This window comes from Haliotis rubra, unplaced genomic scaffold (assembly GCF_003918875.1).
Source record: "Haliotis rubra isolate DU_JTF1 unplaced genomic scaffold, ASM391887v1 Scf1094, whole genome shotgun sequence".
Taxonomy (NCBI): domain Eukaryota; kingdom Metazoa; phylum Mollusca; class Gastropoda; order Lepetellida; family Haliotidae; genus Haliotis; species Haliotis rubra.
Genome location: NW_025764997.1, coordinates 1 through 20,689, shown reverse-complemented (window position 1 = coordinate 20,689; position 20,689 = coordinate 1). Strand labels below are relative to the sequence as shown.

General features: G+C 42.4%; 1 protein-coding gene across 3 annotated transcripts; it reads left to right on the top strand.

Annotated features, from left to right (window-relative positions):
• Positions 1-442: 442 nt before the first annotated feature.
• Positions 443-20,043, top strand: LOC124283503. Of its 3 annotated transcripts, none has more exons than XM_046719563.1 (6): positions 443-527; positions 15,289-16,340; positions 17,150-17,208; positions 18,057-18,117; positions 18,279-18,347; positions 19,232-20,043. In XM_046719563.1, the coding sequence occupies exons 2-6, from the start codon at positions 15,290-15,292 to the stop codon at positions 19,885-19,887; spliced, it is 1,896 nt and encodes a 631-aa protein (XP_046575519.1). In that variant the 5' UTR covers positions 443-527; position 15,289; the 3' UTR covers positions 19,888-20,043. The 3 variants fall into 3 exon arrangements, with proteins under 3 accessions (XP_046575519.1, XP_046575521.1, XP_046575520.1); XM_046719565.1 differs by lacking the exon at positions 443-527 and adding an exon at positions 6,615-6,831; XM_046719564.1 differs by lacking the exon at positions 443-527 and adding an exon at positions 14,077-14,095.
• Positions 20,044-20,689: the final 646 nt, after the last annotated feature.

Sequence of the window (20,689 nt, the reverse complement as noted above, 5' to 3'; positions counted from 1 at the left end):
GGCGTAAAACCAAACTCAGTCAGTCAGTAACATGCATTAACGTCCTATTTTGTCACATACGAGATTAGGTTTGGGTTGTTTAGATGAGGCCCGAATTGACACAACGGTCGATACACTACATCCTTACATAAATGCACCACCACCGTAACCGACTGCCGGCTGAGAAAACACCAGCAGAAATGGGATTCACACATTGTACCAATGTGGGGAATCGAGCCCAGGTCTACTGCTGGACGAGAGAACGCTTTTAACCACTAGACTACCCATCGCCCCGTGTGCAGGGAGAGTAGGATTGATGGTTTCTACCTGTTTGGTTGCACATACACACATTATATAATACACGCTGTGACATACGCTCCAATACCCCCACATGTTGCTATGTGTCAGTCTATTCAAACAGCACGAATATGTAGTCAGGCAATAACACTGTAAACATGCACTGGATAGATTACACTTCAAGTATGTTAGTCACGTGTCATCTGCCGGAAGTGACATCTGTGCCACAGAGAAGGAAGTTATTTGTCCAGGTAGGTGTGTTGTAACTGTCTCTCATCTCGCAGGCCAGTGCACGGTATTAGTCAGGTCCTACATTTGCTAGTATATGTCACGTTGCCACGTTGTTACCGCTGGAGGTACAAATACCATGGTCGTACGTTGTAAATCCTGGTTATTTGTGAAGGGGGCGTAGCTACCATTATAAAAAACAGTCCGGGCTTAAACATGATTGTTGATATAAAAGGTTGAGAAAGCCCTCAATACTATCGCAATATAAAGCTTTACAACCTATCGGGCTTACACGAAAAACAAATTGGCTTGCTACGCGCCTGCTCTGTGTCATATCGAGACAGACAAGCCTCATCGTGTTGCGTTAGTTTGAAAGTATGTTTCGTACCAGCTTGTAATTGCTACTCACAAACGCCACGACACACTGTCTTTGTGCCATAGCGTGCACACACAAGCCTTTGTCGGCTTGCTGTAGTTTGAAAGTGTGCTCTATGCAAAATCCTACCAGCTACCACTGTGCTGATGTTGAATGTACGGAAAGGATCTATTGAAAGAATAGTTCTCTTATTGTGATCGTGGTGAAAAGTCTGCACTGCAGGGATATGTTGTATTGACATACATGACAAGGGAACTCTCGTTGTTAACGAACCGCCTCGCCTCTGTGGGTTGTGGATAGAACGTGGATGTGTTGTCCGGCGCCCAGTATTTCGATGACATAAAGCAGCACAAGCCTATTCAGACACAGTATTATGTGTCTGAGAAGAGGTTTCTATTTCAAATTACTGCCTCGTCTCTCATACAATACAATAAACTGGCGTTAGTTCTGACATACACAGTCTGGTGCGTCTTGCAATTTATTGTAGTTTGCTTCTTTTATAAGCTTTGATGGATTTTGTTTGTTGTGTAACGCTGCAATGAGCAATATTCCAGCAATACGACGATAGACAATCCAGTGATCAACAGCATGAGCATCTACAGAATTTGGATACTATAACGTGTCAGTCAAGTCAGCGAACCTGACCACCCAATCCCCTTTGTCGACTCTTGCGACTTTTTCTAACCCGGATCATGACGGGTTGTTGCTTTCCTGAATGTGTGTCTGGAGCCTTTTTATTATATTTAATTAATGTTTTTTAGGAAGCATTTGTACTGAAATTATGTTAACGTCAGGGACTAGCTGTTATTCTTCACAGAGACTAACTCAACGAGACATTGTGTTGAAGACACAGTGATATGTCTTATTTGAATAGATGGACAAACAGACAATGCAAAGTTAGGGATATATGAAATGCTTAAACTGTCTGGTAACAGATCAGGAAATAGGTTTTTACAAAATATTATATCGGCTTGAAGGTACATTCGTCAGTGCATTTGGAAAATATAGGAAAGAAATCTGTCGAATGGAGCATGCAAATCACAATAACCACCTTTGAAAAAAACAGGTGCTGTTACGGGTGCGTTGTCTCGAGGTCAAATATTTATACACGAGTACTTGAATATATGGATAGGTATAATTACAGATTACAAAACTCCAGTGTTTACGATTGTGTGGCACGAACAAAACTTTGCAAAAACACCGCAGAGAACGGCAAAAAGGGCTTTAAAATGGTCTTTTTTTCAACATTCTACTGTGGACCCAAATGCCTTTGGTCACATAAGCGATTTGACGTTCGGTGTAAAATTAAACATTGAGATGCCTGTTAACTGTTCTTTGGGTGCCAACTATATGTTGGTTTGCAAACTACCTATCTCACCATAAAGGGAAATATAACAGAGATCACTCATTAAAGTTTACTGTCTTCCAGAATGGACATCTTCCCCAAGTGTTCTGTCTGTCATCAACAGTTTGTCCTCAAAGGTTCCGTCCCGCCCCCTACCTACTGCCCTGTGTACACGCGGTGTGTGAGACGTGTGTGACATCTGCAACTGGTGGTGTGATATCATGCTCTACTTGTCAGACGGAGGTCAACCTCACAGATACAAGGCTCAAGAAGGATGCAGTGAGACAGAAAGAAATATTCCATCTGACAGCCAAACATCGCCCCACAGAGCTTCTCTGTACACACGAAGATGACGGCAACCAGGCTGTGTGTTGGTGTCGGGAGTGTGAAGAGCTCCTCTGTGAATACTGCCAGAATATGCACAGCAACTTCAAACTTACCAGAAAACATGTACTTCAAAACCTCACGACTTTATACCAGTTGTCCAAAACTCTCCAACCCCTTGCAGTATCCACAGCCCTGACTCTCTTTATCTTTTTGATCGGAGATGCAACATTTTGATTTGTGGAAGATGCAGATTTGAAGATCACGCAGATCATGAAGTTGAGAAGGTAGATGTGGTAGCTGAAAGTATCCTCAAACAGCTGGACCAACACAAAACTGAGCTGGCAACCTTACAAGCTCGCCAACAGTCCAACATTCAGAATATCAGACGAGGGACCGAAATCACAGATACAACGCACAACACATTGAAAGAAAATATTGGCCATACTTTTAGAACTCTGCGATCACAACTTGACCAACGAGAGAAGGAACTTCTGACTGATCTTGAAGGTCAGACGAAGGCGGCCAAGACAAGTCTCCGTACTCAGCTAAACACATGTGAAGAAGCTTCGAAGAAATGCTCTGAGGTTTTAGACTACGTCACCAAGGTTCTAACGTATGCCTCACAATCAGACCTCCTGGAGTTGGAGAGTCCTGTGATGGAGGTAACTCGGGTTTTCCTTGACACTGATGAGACTCAAACACTGGACATACCCGCAGCTGTCTTTAACACCAACGGCTGGTCAAAGCTGAAATCAAACATATCACGATTTGGGGCTGTCGTGACCAAGGACATGGAAAAAGAATATGCAAGAGGTATTTATATGAGATATGATTGCACGTTCTTTTTTATTGCGTGTAGGAGTGGAACAGCGTTCTATAGTGCTTACAGATGCACTATTCTTATGGATACACAATGCCATTTAGAAAGTGATCAGAGTTGATTTTTTATTGCGTGTAGAAATGGAACAGCGTTCTATAGTGTTATGTTGTATTTGGGACTACACGTTCTCAGTAAATTACAGATTCTATGACTGTTTTGGGTCTAGAATCCGTAATTTACTAAGAAACGTCCTTCAAACTGACATTGTCTATTTATAGCTGTCGGCTATGTGGGCGGTGTCAATTCACATTTGTCAGAGGGATACACAAAGTACATGATGTAGTCTACCAGTTGTCAGACTTCCATTTCTATGGAAACCCCGGTGGCTGAGTAGGTTAGATCGCTGACTTTATGTGATCGGGTGCCTGACTCTGAGAGTGTTGGTTCAAATCACGGCTGGACTCAACCTAACAAAAAGTACTAGAATTTGTACTTTACGGAGAAAGTGTAATCCCAAATATAGCATGTGACACATCATTCTCAGCAACTCGAGTTTTTTGCTCGAAAGACAACTAATATTATACTTAAAGCACCGGTAGTTATTGACACTATGCCATTGTCTAGCCAGCCGAGTTGTATTAGATACTTAAAAAACACGCACTTAATAAACAGTAACACTTGCTCATAATATGTTGGAATGTTACAGTCGAGATTTCGTATGGATGTCCCATTGTCGCTGATGGGGCGTAAAGCACCAATTATTCATTCATTCTTAAGGGTGTATTTACATCATGGTGTTGTTTCAGACAAGGAAACTCAAACTGAACATGACTTCATAGCTGAGATGGAAATCAAATATAAGAACGTGAGTTTGGTAATTAAAATAATATAATGCACCATAACCGCTAAAGAAGAGCGTATGAGATAGTATTTATGACTACAAAGAATTAAATGTACCAGAACCAATTAAAATGTAAGACAACGATCTAAAACATTCTGAATCCGTTTTCAGAAGTACATGTCCATAATTACCTATCTAATGTCTACAGCACATCGCTCGCCGCGAATAGCTGTAATATTGCTGATGCGGGTGTTAAGGAATAATTATTCATTCATTCATTCATTCATTCAGCACATCGGAAAACAGAAGAGGATCATTGACTGAGACAAAACCAAAATCGAAATACATGCAAGCTATATCAGAATTAACAAACTGAGACTGATATGCTTTTTAAACATTCACTTTATTAAAAAGAGGTACAAGGTAACTTCAGTTATTTTGGGTCACGCTGAAGATCCGGGTTCGATTCCCCACATGGGCACAATGTGTGAAGCCAATTTCTGGTGTCGTCCGTCGTTATATTGCTGGAATATTGCTAAAAAATGTGTAAAGCTAAACTTACTGACTCACTCATTCAGTTATTTTGGAGGTATTCGTTGACAACGAAGTTGGGACAATTTATAGATAACACTTTTATAGTGACTACACATCGTAGGCCGTTATAAGGTTGTCAGACTATTGTAAAGCAATCCAGAAACAACGCTGTGCCAGTAGATAAAATATACGGCATATTCGGTACATTGTATGTTCTTTTCCGAGTTAAGTTTAAAATATTTAGATATTTGTACATACCTATCGCCTACCTCCCCATATGTCCCGACATACATACTTACAGACAATTAAGTCTGATTAAGGGTTATCTTTTCAGAGCATCGATGAGAACGAAAACATCGTGAAGAGAGCCTCAGAAACCACCCATTTCATGCTTGGTAAAGTCCAGTCACCTTTGTTCCTTTACTTTCTTCGTTCAGATAACTGAGTCCAGGTTTTAACACTAAAATGTTGGCCTGTGTGTTGGGTTTATTATTGACATTCACTACAAGATATGAATATGTTGTTTTATCAAAGTGATGGCAATGTTGATGTTGCAGGACTGATCAATGAATGCGATGTTCACCTTCTGAAACCAGACGCCTTGGACAAGTCGATGGTGCTGAAGTGTACGTTCATAATCTAACTTACGCTACAGCCTCCGAACCTATTGTCACAGCATGGAGGTGATTTGGGGGCCTTGGCTACATTAGCCACCCAGTGTATTCTGTAGTAGAATGTTTTGGAACAACTGCTTGGCTAATGATCGACGTACAACGTGTTTGTTTGTTTGTTGTTTAACGGCGCAATCGGCAATATTCCAGCACTATGGCGGCGGTCTGCAAATACTCGAGTCTGGACAAGACAATCCAGAGATGGACAGCATGAGCATCCATCTACGCAATTGTAATACGATGACATGTGGCAACCAAGCGAGCCTGATCACCCGACTCTGTTAGTTTCCTCTTACGACAAGCATAGTTTGCTGAACACAAATTCTGATCCCGATGTCAATGCTGACTATATTTGGGATACAGCAATATTTGGGGTGACACCTGATTAGTGTTTGCTGGACTGGTCACTTATTGTACCTTCTGTCAGAATGTTACACTCAGTAGATACGATGTTTATGTGACAGGGCGTGAAATGATATACATATGACATTTTCGCTTTGTTAGCTTCCTGTGGCCATGTGGACGAGACATCCGACTTCCAATCAAAAGGTCCATAGTTTGAATCCCATCACGGGATACGGTAGTTTTATGGCCTGTACATAACAATCAGTGATCAAAACTGACCTTCACGTTGTTGTGTTTTTTATCATTTTGTTCTTAAGATTATCTTCTACTCGTTTGTTTGTTGTTTAACGTTGCATTCAGCAATATTCCAGATATGTGACGGCGCTTTGAAATTATTCAGACAACCCAGTGATTGACAACATGAGCATCTAATCCACGTTTATGTGTTGTAGGTATACATCTGAAGTATGACACAGATAAAATTAACCTTAACCGCACCCACATCAACACAGAGGGGGACTTGATCAACAGCAAGTCTGACACCAGGTCTGCAGGGAAAGGGAGACTGACGAACTACTGTGGCACATGCAGCACTACCCCCACCCCCACCCCACCCTCCTTGGCTTATTGTCCCTCGGTACTGGGAGACGGAGACCAGGGTCGGACTGGACAAAACACTCACACGGAGCAATCTCACCCTGGAGGTTGGTGTCTGTGCTGAGGAAGAGATGGACGTGACTCACTTTGTAGCCCGTCGTCCCCATGCCTACTGTATGACCGTCCACGACTGTACTACTCACAAAGGGATATGTAGGGTAACACTACACTACGGTGTTGTCCAGAAAGAAGATTGTCTTCATTGATGTGAAGGAGAAGAAAGTGTTGTCGACATTAGACAATGTAGACTCCAGTCAACCACTGTGGCCGATATTCGGGGTGTATAGCGCACCTTACCTCACTGTCAGCATGAGACTTGTGGTGGGCAGTGACATCAACGTGACAGAGGAGAAGAAAGCAATGATTGTCAAGGCGCTGTCGTGATGTGGCATGCTAAAGGCGGGCATGGTGGTGAGTATGATCACACCCAGATACGTATGTATCAACATGACGGAGGAGAAGAAAGCTCCAGTTATAAGACACTGTCATGATTCCATGTTACGACACCGGCGGCCACTGTCGTGAGTAGGAACACACGGAGATATGTACCAACGATATCAACATGATGGGGGAGAAGAAAACTCTAGTTATAAGACACTGTCATGATGCCATGTTATGACACCGGCGGCCATGGTGGTGAGTAGGAACATGTAAACATGATTTAGTTCCGAGTAGTAAATGTTCCGGTTCGGAATAAATGCCGTGAAATTGAGAATGGATGACACGAATAAAAATTCCGCACATACGGCAAATATTCCCTAGAACAGGAACAAATACCGTAGGCCTAACCTATTCCAGTGATTATTGAATGCAAAATGGACTCGTCCAACTTGGTTACATGTTGACTGTAACCTGGCTACTGACTAACTTCAACTTGGTTACATGTTGACTGTAACCTGGCTACTGACTAACTGTAACTTGGTTACATGTCGACTGTAACCTGGCTACTGACTGTAACTTGGTTACATGTCGACTGTAACCTGGCTACTGACTAACTGTAACTTGGTTACATGTTGACTGTAATCTGGCTACAGACTAACTGTAACTTGGGTACATGTTCACTAACCTGGCTACTGACTGACTGTAACTTGGCTACATATTGACTGTAAGCTGGCTACTGACTAACTGTAACTTGGTTACATGTTGACTGTAACCTGGCTACTGACTGACTGTTAATTGGTTACATGTTGACTGTAACCTGGCTACTGACTGACTGTAACTTGGTTACATGTCGACTGTAACCTGGCTACTGACTAACTGTAACTTGGTTACATGTTGACTGTAACCTGGCTACTGACTGACTGTTAATTGATTACATGTTGACTGTAACCTGGCTACTGACTGATTGTAACTTGGTTACATGTTCACTGTAACCTGGCTACTGACTAACTGTAACTTGGTTACATGTTGACTGTAACCTGGCTACTGACTAACTTGGTAAAATGTTGACTGTATCCTGGCTACTGACTGACTGTAACTTGGTTACACGTTGACTGTAACCTGGTTACTTACTAACTGTAACTTGGTCACATAATGACTGTAACCTGGCTACTGACTGACTGTAACTTGGTTACATGTTCACTGTAACCTGGCTACAGACTGTAACTTGGTTACATTTCGACTGTAACCTGGCTACTGACTCTAACCTGATTAATGAAGGTAACTTGGTTACATAATAACTGAACTCTTTTTAACACAAGATTCATATAGAATCATCGGTTCGCATTCTGGGGAATCTACAATGTATTTTCATAAAAAAAATTAAGTAACTTTCACACATGATAATTGCTTCTTGATAGCCACATGATTTGTTCCATATGGAACAAATACAGTAGGAAAATCTTTTTTTCCTTTCCGTTCCCCCCACGCCCCAATTTTTAAGACCACCCCAACAAACAAAACCCTCTTTTTAGACACTTTATGATGTGTGTGGAAGTTCCTCTTTACCCGGAATAAATTCTGTGTGTGCGGAACGAAATAATTGTTCCGCATGCACTATTACAGGAACAAATGTTTGAATGAAAAGTTCCGCCGGAACTTTTACTATGGGGGAACCAAATCTTTTTTACAAACACACGGAGATATGTACCAACGATATCAACATGACGGGGGAGAAGAAAGCTCTAGTTATAAGACACTGTCATGATGCCATGTTATGACACCGGCGGCCATGGTGGTGAGTAGGAACACACGGACATATGTACCAACGATATCAACATGACGGGGGAGAAGAAAGCTCTAGTTATAAGACACTGTCATGATGCCATGTTATGACACCGGCTGCAATGTCGTGAGTAGGAACACACAGAGATATGTACCAACGATATCAACATGAAGGGGGAGAAGAAAGCTCTAGTTATAAGACACTGTCATGATGCCATGTTATGACACCGGCGGCCATGGTGGTGAGTAGGAACACACAGAGATATGTACCAACGATATCAACATGACGGAGGAGAAGAAAGCTCTAGTTATAAGACACTGTCATGATGCCATGTTATGACACCGGCGGCCACTGTCGTGAGTAGGAACACACAGAGATATGTACCAACGATATCAACATGACGGAGGAGAAGAAAGCTCTAGTTATAAGACACTGTCATGATGCCATGTTATGACACCGGCGGCCATGTCGTGAAGATCAACACAAAGCGTTGTGGACAGCGTCATAAACATGGCAGAGAAGAAAGTTTTGGTTATTTTATGATGATGGTACTTCAGACAGACAGACAGACAGACACTAGTCTATATCCTGTCTAAGCAAGATGCTCCTCCCGGATTACTACTAATCTCCTCATCGTGTTGCTGTCAGAACTTGAAATGTTTGTATTATAATAGCTTTCTACAAATTGTTAACGTAGAGGACACTCAGTCCAGCCATACTGTACACACTGTTAACGTAGAGGACACTGAGTCCATCCATACTGTACACATTGTTAACGTAGAGGACACTGAGTCCAGCCATACTGTACACATTGTTAACGTAGAGGACACTGAGTCCAGCCACACTGTACACATTGTTAACGTAGAGGACACGGAGTCCAGCCATACTGTACACATTGTTCACGCAGAGGACACAGGGATGTCCAGCTGTACTGTACACATTATGTATAGCCTGATGTCGGGGCCATAAACACGCTTTACAACATCAAATTATGAATGTGAAATGTGTTAGTGACACAGTCAGTCCAGCCATACACATTATGTATATCTTGATGTCGTGGGTATAAACTCGCTTTAAAACAACAAGTAATGAACGTGAAATGTGTTAGTGACACTGTCAGTCGAGCCATATTGTACACATTATGTATATCTTGATGTAGGGGGCATAAACACGCTTTAAAACAACAAATTATGAACGTGAAATTTGTTGGTGACGCAGTCAGTCCAGCCATACTGTACACATTATGTATATCTTGATGTCGTGGGTATAAACACGCTTTATAACAACAAATTATGAACGTGAATTTGTTAGTGACATTCATTATATCTGGACTTCTAGAAATGTGCATGTAAAACAAGACCTGTAAATAATCTCTTTCACTACTACGCTTATATTATTCTTGTATACACATCTAACCTCTCTTTTTTTTGTGGGTAAAAATAAAAGCCTGAAAAGAGAAATAGAAATTATATGCAATTAGTTAATAAAAAGGGCTTGGATATGAAGTGTCTATGAAAGTTGGCTTTGAGTATAATCTAATACAGCAGGACGTTTTCATGTATTTATTGCTTATCCACATCTTTTCTATTCAGCAGCAATCTCCTACTGTCTGCTTGTGAGGTGAGGTGAGGAGAATATTTCGCTCATGTGACGACGTGCATGCGTGTGCATGTGTAGGTGCGGCTGCTTGTACTAGCCCAGACTGAAGCTGGTTTTATAGTGCTAGCCAAATGAGATACCATGCCGCAGTGAAGCATGAATACCCCACTCAGACACATTACACTGACTCCGAGCCGACCAGTCCTTGTTGTACCCATTAATGCCGAGTGCCACGCAGGGACCAACAAGTACCATATTTTAACGTCTTTTGGTATGACGCGGTCGGGGATCGAACCCGCGACCTTCCGCTCTCCGGGCGGCCGCTCTAACCACTACACCACGGAGGTGTGATGTTGGGAATGTATTGAAGAGAGCAGCATGTATTGATGGGCCAACATGTATTAAGGGTCCAACATGTTTCAGGGGCCAATGCGTATGGAGGTTCCTACATGTTTCAGGGGGCCAATACGTATGGAGGTTCCAACATGTTTTGATGGGCCAACGTGTATTAAGGGTCCAACATGTTTCAGGGGCCTATATGTATGCAGGTTCTAACATGTTTCAGGGACCAATTCGTATGAAGGTTCCAACATGTTTTGATGGGCCAACGTGTATTAAGGGTCCAACATGTTTCAGGGACCTATATGTATACAGGTTCTAACATGTTTCAGGGGCCAATTCGTATGGAGGTTCCAACATGTTTTGATGGGCCAACATGTATTAAGGGTTTAACATGTTTTAGGGGCCAATACGTATGGAGGTTCCATCATGTTTCAGGGGCCAATACGTATGCAGGTTATAACATGTTTCAGGGGCCAATTCTTATGAAGGTTCCAACATGTTTTGATGGGTCAACATGTATTAAGGGTCCAACAAGTTTCAGGGGCCAATACGTATGCAGGTTCCAACATATTTCAGGGGCCCATACGTATGGAGGTTCCAACATGTTTCAGGGGCCAATACGCATGGAGGTTCCAACATATTTTAATGGGCCAACATGAATTAAGGGTCCAACGTGTTTCAGGGGCCAATACGTATGCAGGTTCCAACATATTTCATGGGCCAATTCGTATGGAGGTTCCAACATGTTTTGATGGGCCAACATGTATTAAGGGTCCAACATGTTTCAGGGGCCAATACATATGGAGGTTCCAACATGTTTTGATGGGCCAACATGTATTAAGGGGCCAAAATGTTTCAGGGACCAATACGTATGCAGGTTCCAACATGTTTTATGGGCCAATACGTATGGATGTTCCAACATGTTTTGATGGGACAAAATGAATTAAGGGTCCAACTTGTTTCAGGGGCCAAAACGTATTGAGGTTCCAACATGTTTCAGGGGCCAATTCGTATGGAGGTTCCAACATGTTTTGATAGGCTAATGTGTATTAAGGGTCCAACATGTTTCATCGGCCAATACGTATGCAGGTTCCAACATGTTTCATGGGCCAATACGTATGGAGGTTCCAACACGTTTTGATGGGCCAAAATGAATTAGGGTCCAACATGTTTCAGGGGCCAAAACGTATTGAGGTTTCTACGTTTCAGGGGCCAATTCGTATGGAGGTTCCAACATGTTTTGATGGGCCAACGTGTATTAAGGGTCCAACATGTTTCAGGGGCCTATATGTATGCAGGTTCTAACATGTTTCAGGGGCCAATTCGTATGGAGGTTCCAACATGTTTTGATGGGCCAACGTGTATTAAGGGTCTAACATGTTTCTCGGGCCAATACGTATGGAGGTTCCAACATGTTTCAGGGGCCAATACGTATGCAGGTTATTACATGTTTCAGGAGCCAATTCGGATGGAGGTTCCAACATGTTTTGATGGGCCAACATGTATTACGGGTCTAACATTTTTTCAGAGACCAATACGTATGCACGTTCAAATATGCTTCAGGGGCCAATACGTATTGAGGTTCCAACATATTTGAGGGCCAATACGTATGGAGGTTCCAACATGATGGGCCAACATGAATTAAGGGTCCAACGTGTTTCAGGGGCTAATACGTATGCAGTATCTGGAGAGAAGAAAACAAGTTCAGAGTCACACGAGTTTCGCTGAGATGCACAGATGGCTTGGTAGATCATCAGTGTGTCAGCCTCTTCATTCCACACTGATTACTGCATTGACAAAGTTCAGTACATTATTGAATGTGGCGGCCATTTTGAAATCCAAGATGGCCGCCAATGGGATGATGGGAAAAATTGGAAACATTGTTTTTTACATCAAGTGTATTCTGTTGGTTGGTTGTTATTGTTGTTGTTTTGGCTGGAGTTGTTGTGTAACGCTGACCTCGCTGACTCCGCTGACATGGTTGACACATGTCATCGGTTCCCCAACTACGTAGATTGATGTTCGTGCAGTTGATTACTGGACAGTCCGGTCCAGACTCCATTATTTACAGACTGCTCCACATAGCTGGAATAGTGTTGAGTGCGGAGTTAAACAACAAACAAACACAACCCAACTACATACTCCTGCTTTCCGATCCCAGCCATTCCCGTTTACACTATACACTCACTTACTACATCGCATACACAGGGGGCCCTTATTGTGCTTTGTTAATGGCCATGTCAGTTTTCCCTCAACACCAGTTTAAAGTACGGAGACAAAAGGTGTTCACGTGCACAATGCATTTTCATTTTACACATGTTATGTATAGGATTACGTTTTCCGTAAAGGACATATTCTAGTACTTTTGACGAACTTTCTAAATGGCAATGGCTATTCATAGTTTTTTGGCCGCAATAGCCATGCCAATTTACACTTGTCAGAGGGTTACACAAAGTCCGTGGTCTAGACTATCAGTTGTCAGACTTTTTGTGAGCGGGTTAGATGGCTGCCTTTGTGTGTTGGTCATTAGGTATTGGATTTGGATGTTTAAGGAATTTTTCTGTAGTAAACCTAATGCCGGGAATCTAAGCGAGTGATGATTATTAAGTGAGTGAGATTTTAGCAACTTTTCAGCAATATCACGCGGGGGACACTAGGAATGGCCTTCACACATTGTACCTATATGAGGAATCGTGCCCGGGTCTTCAGAGTAAGGACCGAACGCTTTAACCCCTAGGCTACCCCACCGCCCCCTTGTGTGGGAACAAGATGGTTGGGGAAATGGTCATATTGAGTACCTTTTATACCTGTTTGTTTGCACACAACGATGAACGATACACACACATTAGACACGCTGTGTTTCATTCACCAGATATACGCCCCAATACCCCCACTTGTTGTCATGTGTCTCTACACATGAACAGCGCGGATGTGTAGTCAGGCAATAACAATGTAAACATGCACTAGATAGATTACACTTCAAAGTATGTTAGTCACGTGTCATCTGCCGGAAGTGACCTTTGTACCACAGAAGGAAGTTATTTGTCAGGTAGGTGTGTTGTAACTGTCTCTTATCTCGCAGGCCAGTACACGGTTATCTGTCTGGTCAAACATTTGCTAGTATATTTCACGATGCAACGTTGTTACTGCTGGAGGTACAAATACAATAGTTATACAGTTTACAACCTGGTTATTTGTGATACGTAACAACATGAAATTTCTACTTTCGTTCTACGATGATGGCGGACTCACGCCCTGACACAGTGTTTTGTGTCACAGTCTGGACAAACAAGCCTCTACCGTGTAGTGTTGGTTTAAAAGTACGTTATGTAAAAAATCGTACCAGCTTGCTCTGCAAAGATATCAAAAGCACGGAAAAGATCGATTATTGCAGAATAGTTATTGTGGTCGCGTTGAAAATACTGCCCTGTAATGGTATATGCTGCAGTTAAAAGAATGTGTGTGGATCTCTCACTATGCTGAGGCGATAACGTTGATATGCCGCGCGTCGCCCAGTATTTCGGGGACATAGAGGTCACATGGAAGTGGGCTGGTAAAATGATACTCAGGGTGAGATTTCTGTTTTAAATTTCTGCCTGGCCTCTCACTGAACAACACAAATGAACTGACGTAAGTTCGGTCATAATAATACACAGTGCATGCGCGTGCCCGTTGCAATGTATTACTTTTGTTAATGTTCATTGGTGTGTGTGATATTGTGTGTTGTGTGTTTTGTTTGTATGGGCTGTTGTTTTGGGGATTATGTTTGTTTGGTTGGTTGGTTGTTATTGTTGTTGTTTTGGCTGGGGTTGTTGTGTAACGTTGCCCTCAGTGATATTCAACTTTATGGCCTGGGTCTGTTAATAAGCTGAGTCTGGACCAGACAATCCAGTGTACAACATCATGACTTTCTATTTGGATCGGATGATATGTGTCAGCGAGCCTGACCAGCCGATCCGTTAGTCGCCTCGTGCAGCAAATCTGGGTTGCTGAAAATCATCAACTCTAACCCGAATCTTTATGAGTTGTTGCTATCTATAAGTGCAATGCGTCTCTGGACATTTTATTATATTTTATGAACATAAATATAAAACCGTTTTCATGCAAAATGTGTTAATGCCAGAGACTAGATGTTAGTCTAAACAGAGTCTAACTCAACAACACATTGTGGTGAGGACACAGTGACATATCTTATTTAAAATAGTTGGACAAACGTACAATGCAATGTTGGGACAGATAAAATGGTTAAACTGTCTGGCAAAACATCAGGTATAAGCTTTTACAAAATGTAAGGTAGGAGTTAAGGTACATTCCTCAATGGATGTGAAATATAAGTGAAAGAAATATGTCGATCAGGCCTTGCATGTCACCATAACCTCCTTTGATAAAAACTGATATTTTACTGTTGCGTCTCCGCGAAATCTATCTGTAGACGAGTACGTGAAATAAGCGATTTGACGTTCGGTGTAAATTAAACATTGAGATGCTTGTTAACTATTCTTTGGGTGACAACTTTATGTTGGTTTGCAAACTACCCATGTCACCATAAAGGGAAATAGGTACACCTACAGAATATCGGATACCTACCAGCCATACTGTTTAGTGTCACGTCACCCTAACGCTAAACATTACCCTAAACCTTACCCTCACCCTAACCAAAAGTAAACTTGCGTGCTTTCAAAGATGGCGGAAGGTATCCGGTATTCTGTAATCTTACTGGGAAATATCGTATAGATCACTCACTAAATTCTACTGTCTTTCAGAATGGACATCTTCCCAAAGTGCTCTGTCTGTCATCAGCAGTTTGTCCTCAAAGGCCCCGCCCCCTACCTACTGCCCTGTCTACATGCTGTGTGTGAGACGTGTGTGACATCTGCAGCTGGTGGTGTGATATCATGCTCTACTTGTCAGAGGGAGGTCAACCTCACAGACACAAGCCTCCAGAAGGATGCAGTGAGACAGAAGGAAATATTCCATCTGACAGTCAAACATCGCCCCACAGAGCTTCTCTGTACACACGAAGATGACGGCAACCAGGCTGTGTGTTGGTGTCGGGAGTGTGAAGAGCTCCTCTGTGAATACTGCCAGAATATGCACAGCAACTTCAAACTGACCAGAAAACATGTACTTCAAAACCTCAGCGACTTTAAACCAGCTGTCTCAAACATTCCAACCCCTTGCAGTATCCACAGCCATGACTCTCTTTATCTTTTTGATCGGAGATGCAACATTTTGATTTGTGGAAGATGCAGATTTGAAGATCACGCAGATCATGAAGTTGAGAAGGTAGATGTGGTAGCTGAAAGTATCCTCAAACAGCTGGACCAACACAAAACTGAGCTGGCAACCTTACAAGCTCGCCAACAGTCCAACATTCAGAATATCAGACGAGGGACCGAAATCACAGATACAACGCACAACACGTTGAAAGAAAATATTGGCCATACTTTTAGAACTCTGCGATCACAACTTGACCAACGAGAGAAGGAACTTCTGACTGATCTTGAAGGTCAGACGAAGGCGACCAAGACAAGTCTCCGTACTCAGCTAAACACATGTGAAGAAGCTTCGAAGAAATGCTCTGAGGTTTTAGACTACGTCACCAAGGTTCTCACGTATGCCTCACAATCAGACCTCCTGGAGTTGGAGAGTTCTGTAAGGGAGGCAACTCGGGCTTTCCTTGACACTGTTGAGACTCAAACACAGGACATACCCGCAGCTGTCTTTAACACCAACGGCTTGTCAAAGCTGAAATCAAACATATCACGATTTGGGGCTGTCGTGACCAAGGACATGGAAAAACAATATGCAAGAGGTATTTATATGAGATATGATTGCACGTTCTTTTTATTGCGTGTAGGAGTGGAACAGCGTTCTATAGTGCTTACAGATGCACTATTCTTATGGATACACAATGCCATTTAGAAAGTGATCAGAGTTGATTTTTTATTGCGTGTAGAAATGGAACAGCGTTCTATAGTGTTATGTTGTATTTGGGACTACACTTTCTCAGTAAATTACAGATTCTATGACTGTTTTGGGTCTAGAATCCGTAATTTACTAAGAAGCGTCCTTCAAACTGACATTGTCTATTTATAGCTGTCGGCTATGTGGGCGGTGTCAATTCACATTTGTCAGAGGGATACACAAAGTACATGATGTAGTCTACCAGTTGTCAGACTTCCATTTCTATGGAAACCTCGGTGGCTGAGTAGGTTAGATCGCTGTCTTTATGTGATCGGGTGCCTGACTCTGAGAGTGTGGGTTCAAATCACGGCTGGACTCAACCTAACAAAATGTACTAGAATTTGTACTTTTAGAAAGTGTAATCCCAAATATAACATGTGACACATCATTCTCGGCAACTCGAGTTTTTTGCTCGAAAAACAACTAATATTATACTTAAAGCACCGGTAGTTATTGACACAATGCCATTGTCTAGTCAGCCGAGTTGTATTAGATACTTAAAAAGCACGCACTTTATAAACAGTAACACTTGCTCATAATATGTTGGAATTTTACAGTCGAGATTTCTTATGGATGTCCCATTATCGCTGATGGGGCGTAAAGCACCAATTATTCATTCATTCTTAAGGGTGTATTTACATCATGGTGTTGTTTCAGACAAGGAAACTCAAACTGAACATGACTTCATAGCTGAGATGGAAATCAAATATAAGAACGTGAGTTTGGTAATTAAAATAATATAATGCACCATAACCGCTAAAGAAGAGCGTATGAGATAGTATGTATGACTACAAAGTATTAAATGTACTAGAACCAATTAAAATGTAAGACAACGATCTAAAACATTTTGAATCCGTTTTCAGAAGTACATGTCCATAATTACCTATCTAATGTCTACAGCACATCGCTCGCCGCGTAATAGCTGTAATATTGCTGATGCGGGTAATATTGTTAAGGAATAATTATTCATTCATTCATTCATTCATTCAGCACATCGGAAAACAGAAGAGGATCATTGACTGAGACAAAACCAAAATCGAAATACATGCAAGCTATATCAGAATTAACAATCTGAGACTGATATGCTTTTAAACATTCACTTTATTAAAAAGAAGTACAAGGTAACTTCAGTTATTTTGGGTCACGCTGGAGACCCGGGTTCGATTCCCCACATGGGCACAATGTGTGAAGTCCATTTCTGGTGTCCCCGTCGTGATATTGCTGGAATATTGCTAAAAAATGTGTAAAGCTAAACTCACTGACTTACTCATTCAGTTATTTTGGAGGTATTCGTTGACAACGAAAGGGCACAATTTATAGATAACACTTTTATAGTGACTACACATCGTAGGCCGTTATAAGGTTGTCAGACCATTGTAAAACAATCCAGAAACATCGCTGTGCCAGTAGATAAAATATACGGCATATTCGGTACATTGTATGTTCTTTTCCGAGTTAAGTTTAAAATATTTAGATATTTGTACATACCTATCACCTACCTCCCCATATGTCCCGACATACATACTTACAGACAATTAAGTCTGATTAAGGGTTATCTTTTCAGAGCATCGATGAGAACGAAAACATCGTGAAGAGAGCCTCAGAAACCATCCATTTCCTGCTTGGTAAAGTCCAGTCACCTTTGTTCCTTTACTTTCTTCGTTCAGATAACTGAGTCAGGTTCTAACACTAAAATGTTGGCCTGTGTGTTGGGTTTATTATTGACATTCACTACAAGATATGAAAATGTTGTTTTATCAAAGTGATGGCAATGTTGATGTTGCAGGGCTGCTCAGTGAATGCGATGTTCACCTGCTGAAACCAGACGCCTTGGACAAGTCGATGGTGCTGAAGTGTACGTTCATAATCTACCCATTTACCATCTATGCTTACACTACAGCCTCCGAACCTATTGTCACATCATGGAGGTGATTTGGGGGGCTTGGCTACATTAGCCACCCAGTGTATTCTGTAGTAGAATGTTTTGGAACAACTGTTTGGCTAATGATCGACGTACAAAGTGTTTGTTTGTTTGTTGTTTAACGGCGCAATCGGCAATATTCCAGCTATATGGCGGCGGTCTGCAAATACTCGAGTCTGGACCAGACAATCCAGAGATGGACAGCATGAGCATCCATCTACGCAATTGTGATACGATGACATGTGGCAACCAAGCGAGCCTGACCACCCGATTCCGTTAGTTTTCTCTTACGACATGCATAGTTTGCTGAACACAAATTCTGATCCCGATGTCAATGCTGACTATATTTGGGATACAGCAACATCATCCTAGAGAGAATTTGTCTTCTGAATCGGTGACACCTGATTAGTGTTTGCTGGACTGGTCACTTATTGTACCTTCTTTCAGAATGTTACACTCAGTAGATACGATGTTTATGTGACAGGGCGTGAAATGATATACATATGACATTTTCGCTTTGTCAGCTTCCTGTGGCCATGTGGACGAGCCATCCGACTTCCAATCAAAAGGTCCATGGTTTGAATCCCATCACGGGATACGGTAGTTTTATGGCCTGTACATAACAATCAGTGATCAAATCTGACCTTCACGTTGTTGTGTTTTTTATCATTTTTGTTCTTAAGATTATCTTTTACTCGTTTGTTTGTTGTTTAACGTTGCATTCAGCAATATTCCAGATATGTGACGGCGGTTTGAAATTATTCAGACAACCCAGTGATTGACAACATGAGCATCTAATCCACGTTTATGTGTTGTAGGTATACATCTGAAGTATGACACAGATAAAATTAACCTTGACCGCACCCACATCAACACAGAGGGGGACTTGATCAACAGCAAGTCTGACACCAGGTCTGCAGGGGAAGGGAGACTGACGAACTACGGGGGCACATGCAGCACTATCCCCCTCCCCTTGGCTGATTGTCCCCAGTACTGGGAGACGGAGACCAGGGTCGGACTGGACAAAACACTCCCAGGGGGCAATCTCATCCTGGAGGTTGGTGTCTGTGCTGAGGGAGAGATGGACATGACTCACTACGTAGCCCGTCGTCCCCATGCCTACAGTTTGATCGTCGTCCACTGTACTACTCACAAAGGGATATGCAGGATAACCTGGAAGGAGGGAAAGGTTGTGTTACATCTACCTGACACCATCCCCAACACAGCAGGGGCATCACACACACTACACTACGGTGTTGTCTATGATGACGCCAGGAAGAAGATTGTCTTCATTGATGTGAAGGAGAACAAGGTGATGTCGACGTTAGACAATGTAGACTCCAGTCAGCCCTTGTGGCCGATATTTGGGGTGTATGGTGCATATGTAAACACTGTCAGCATGAGGCTTGTAGTGGGCAGCGACATCAACATGACTGAGGAGAAAAAAGCGATGATTGTCGAAGCACTGTCGTGACATCGTGTTATGACACCGGCGGCCATGGTGGTGAGTAGGAACACACGGAGATATGTACCAACGATATCAACATGACGGGGAGAAGAAAGCTCTAGTTATAAGACACTGTCATGATGCCATGTTATGACACCGGCGGCCATGGTGGTGAGTAGGAACACACAGAGATATGTACCAACGATATCAACATGACGGGGAGAAGAAAGCTCTAGTTATAAGACACTGTCATGATGCCATGTTATGACACCGGCGGCCATGGTGGTGAGTAGGAACACACGGAGATATGTACCAACGATAGAGAAAGAAAGCTCTAGTTATAAGACACTGTCATGATGCCATGTTATGACACCGGCGGCCATGGTGGTGAGTAGGAAACACACGGAGATATGTACCAACGATATCAACATGACGGGGAGAAAGCTCTAGTTATAAGACACTGTCATGATGCCATGTTATGACACCGGCGGCCACATGTCGTGAGTAGGAACACACAGAGATATGTACCAACGATATCAACATGACGGGAGAGAAGAAAGCTCTAAGTTATAAAGACACTGTCATGATGCCATGTTATGACACCGGCAGCCATGTGTCGTGAGTAGGGACACACAGAGATGTCGCTGCCAACGGTTTAAACGCTGACGGGAAGAAGAAAACTCTGGATTATATGACACTGTCGCTGATGCCATGTATTGACACCAGCGGCCACTGTCGTAATTAGGAACACTGCACGGAGATATGTTACCAACGATATCAACATGACAAGGAGGAAGAAGCTCCTGATTATAAGACACTGTCATGATGC

Bases quoted from the DNA above. Each gene is read 5' to 3' on its own strand.
- LOC124283503 (XM_046719563.1), top strand. From the start codon at position 15,290: ATGGACATCTTCCCAAAGTGCTCTGTCTGTCATCAGCAGTTTGTCCTC. The intron at 16,341-17,149 runs GTATTTATATGA...GTGTTGTTTCAG, and splicing joins GGAAAAACAATATGCAAGAG to ACAAGGAAACTCAAACTGAA. The intron at 18,348-19,231 runs GTACGTTCATAA...TATGTGTTGTAG, and splicing joins CAAGTCGATGGTGCTGAAGT to GTATACATCTGAAGTATGAC.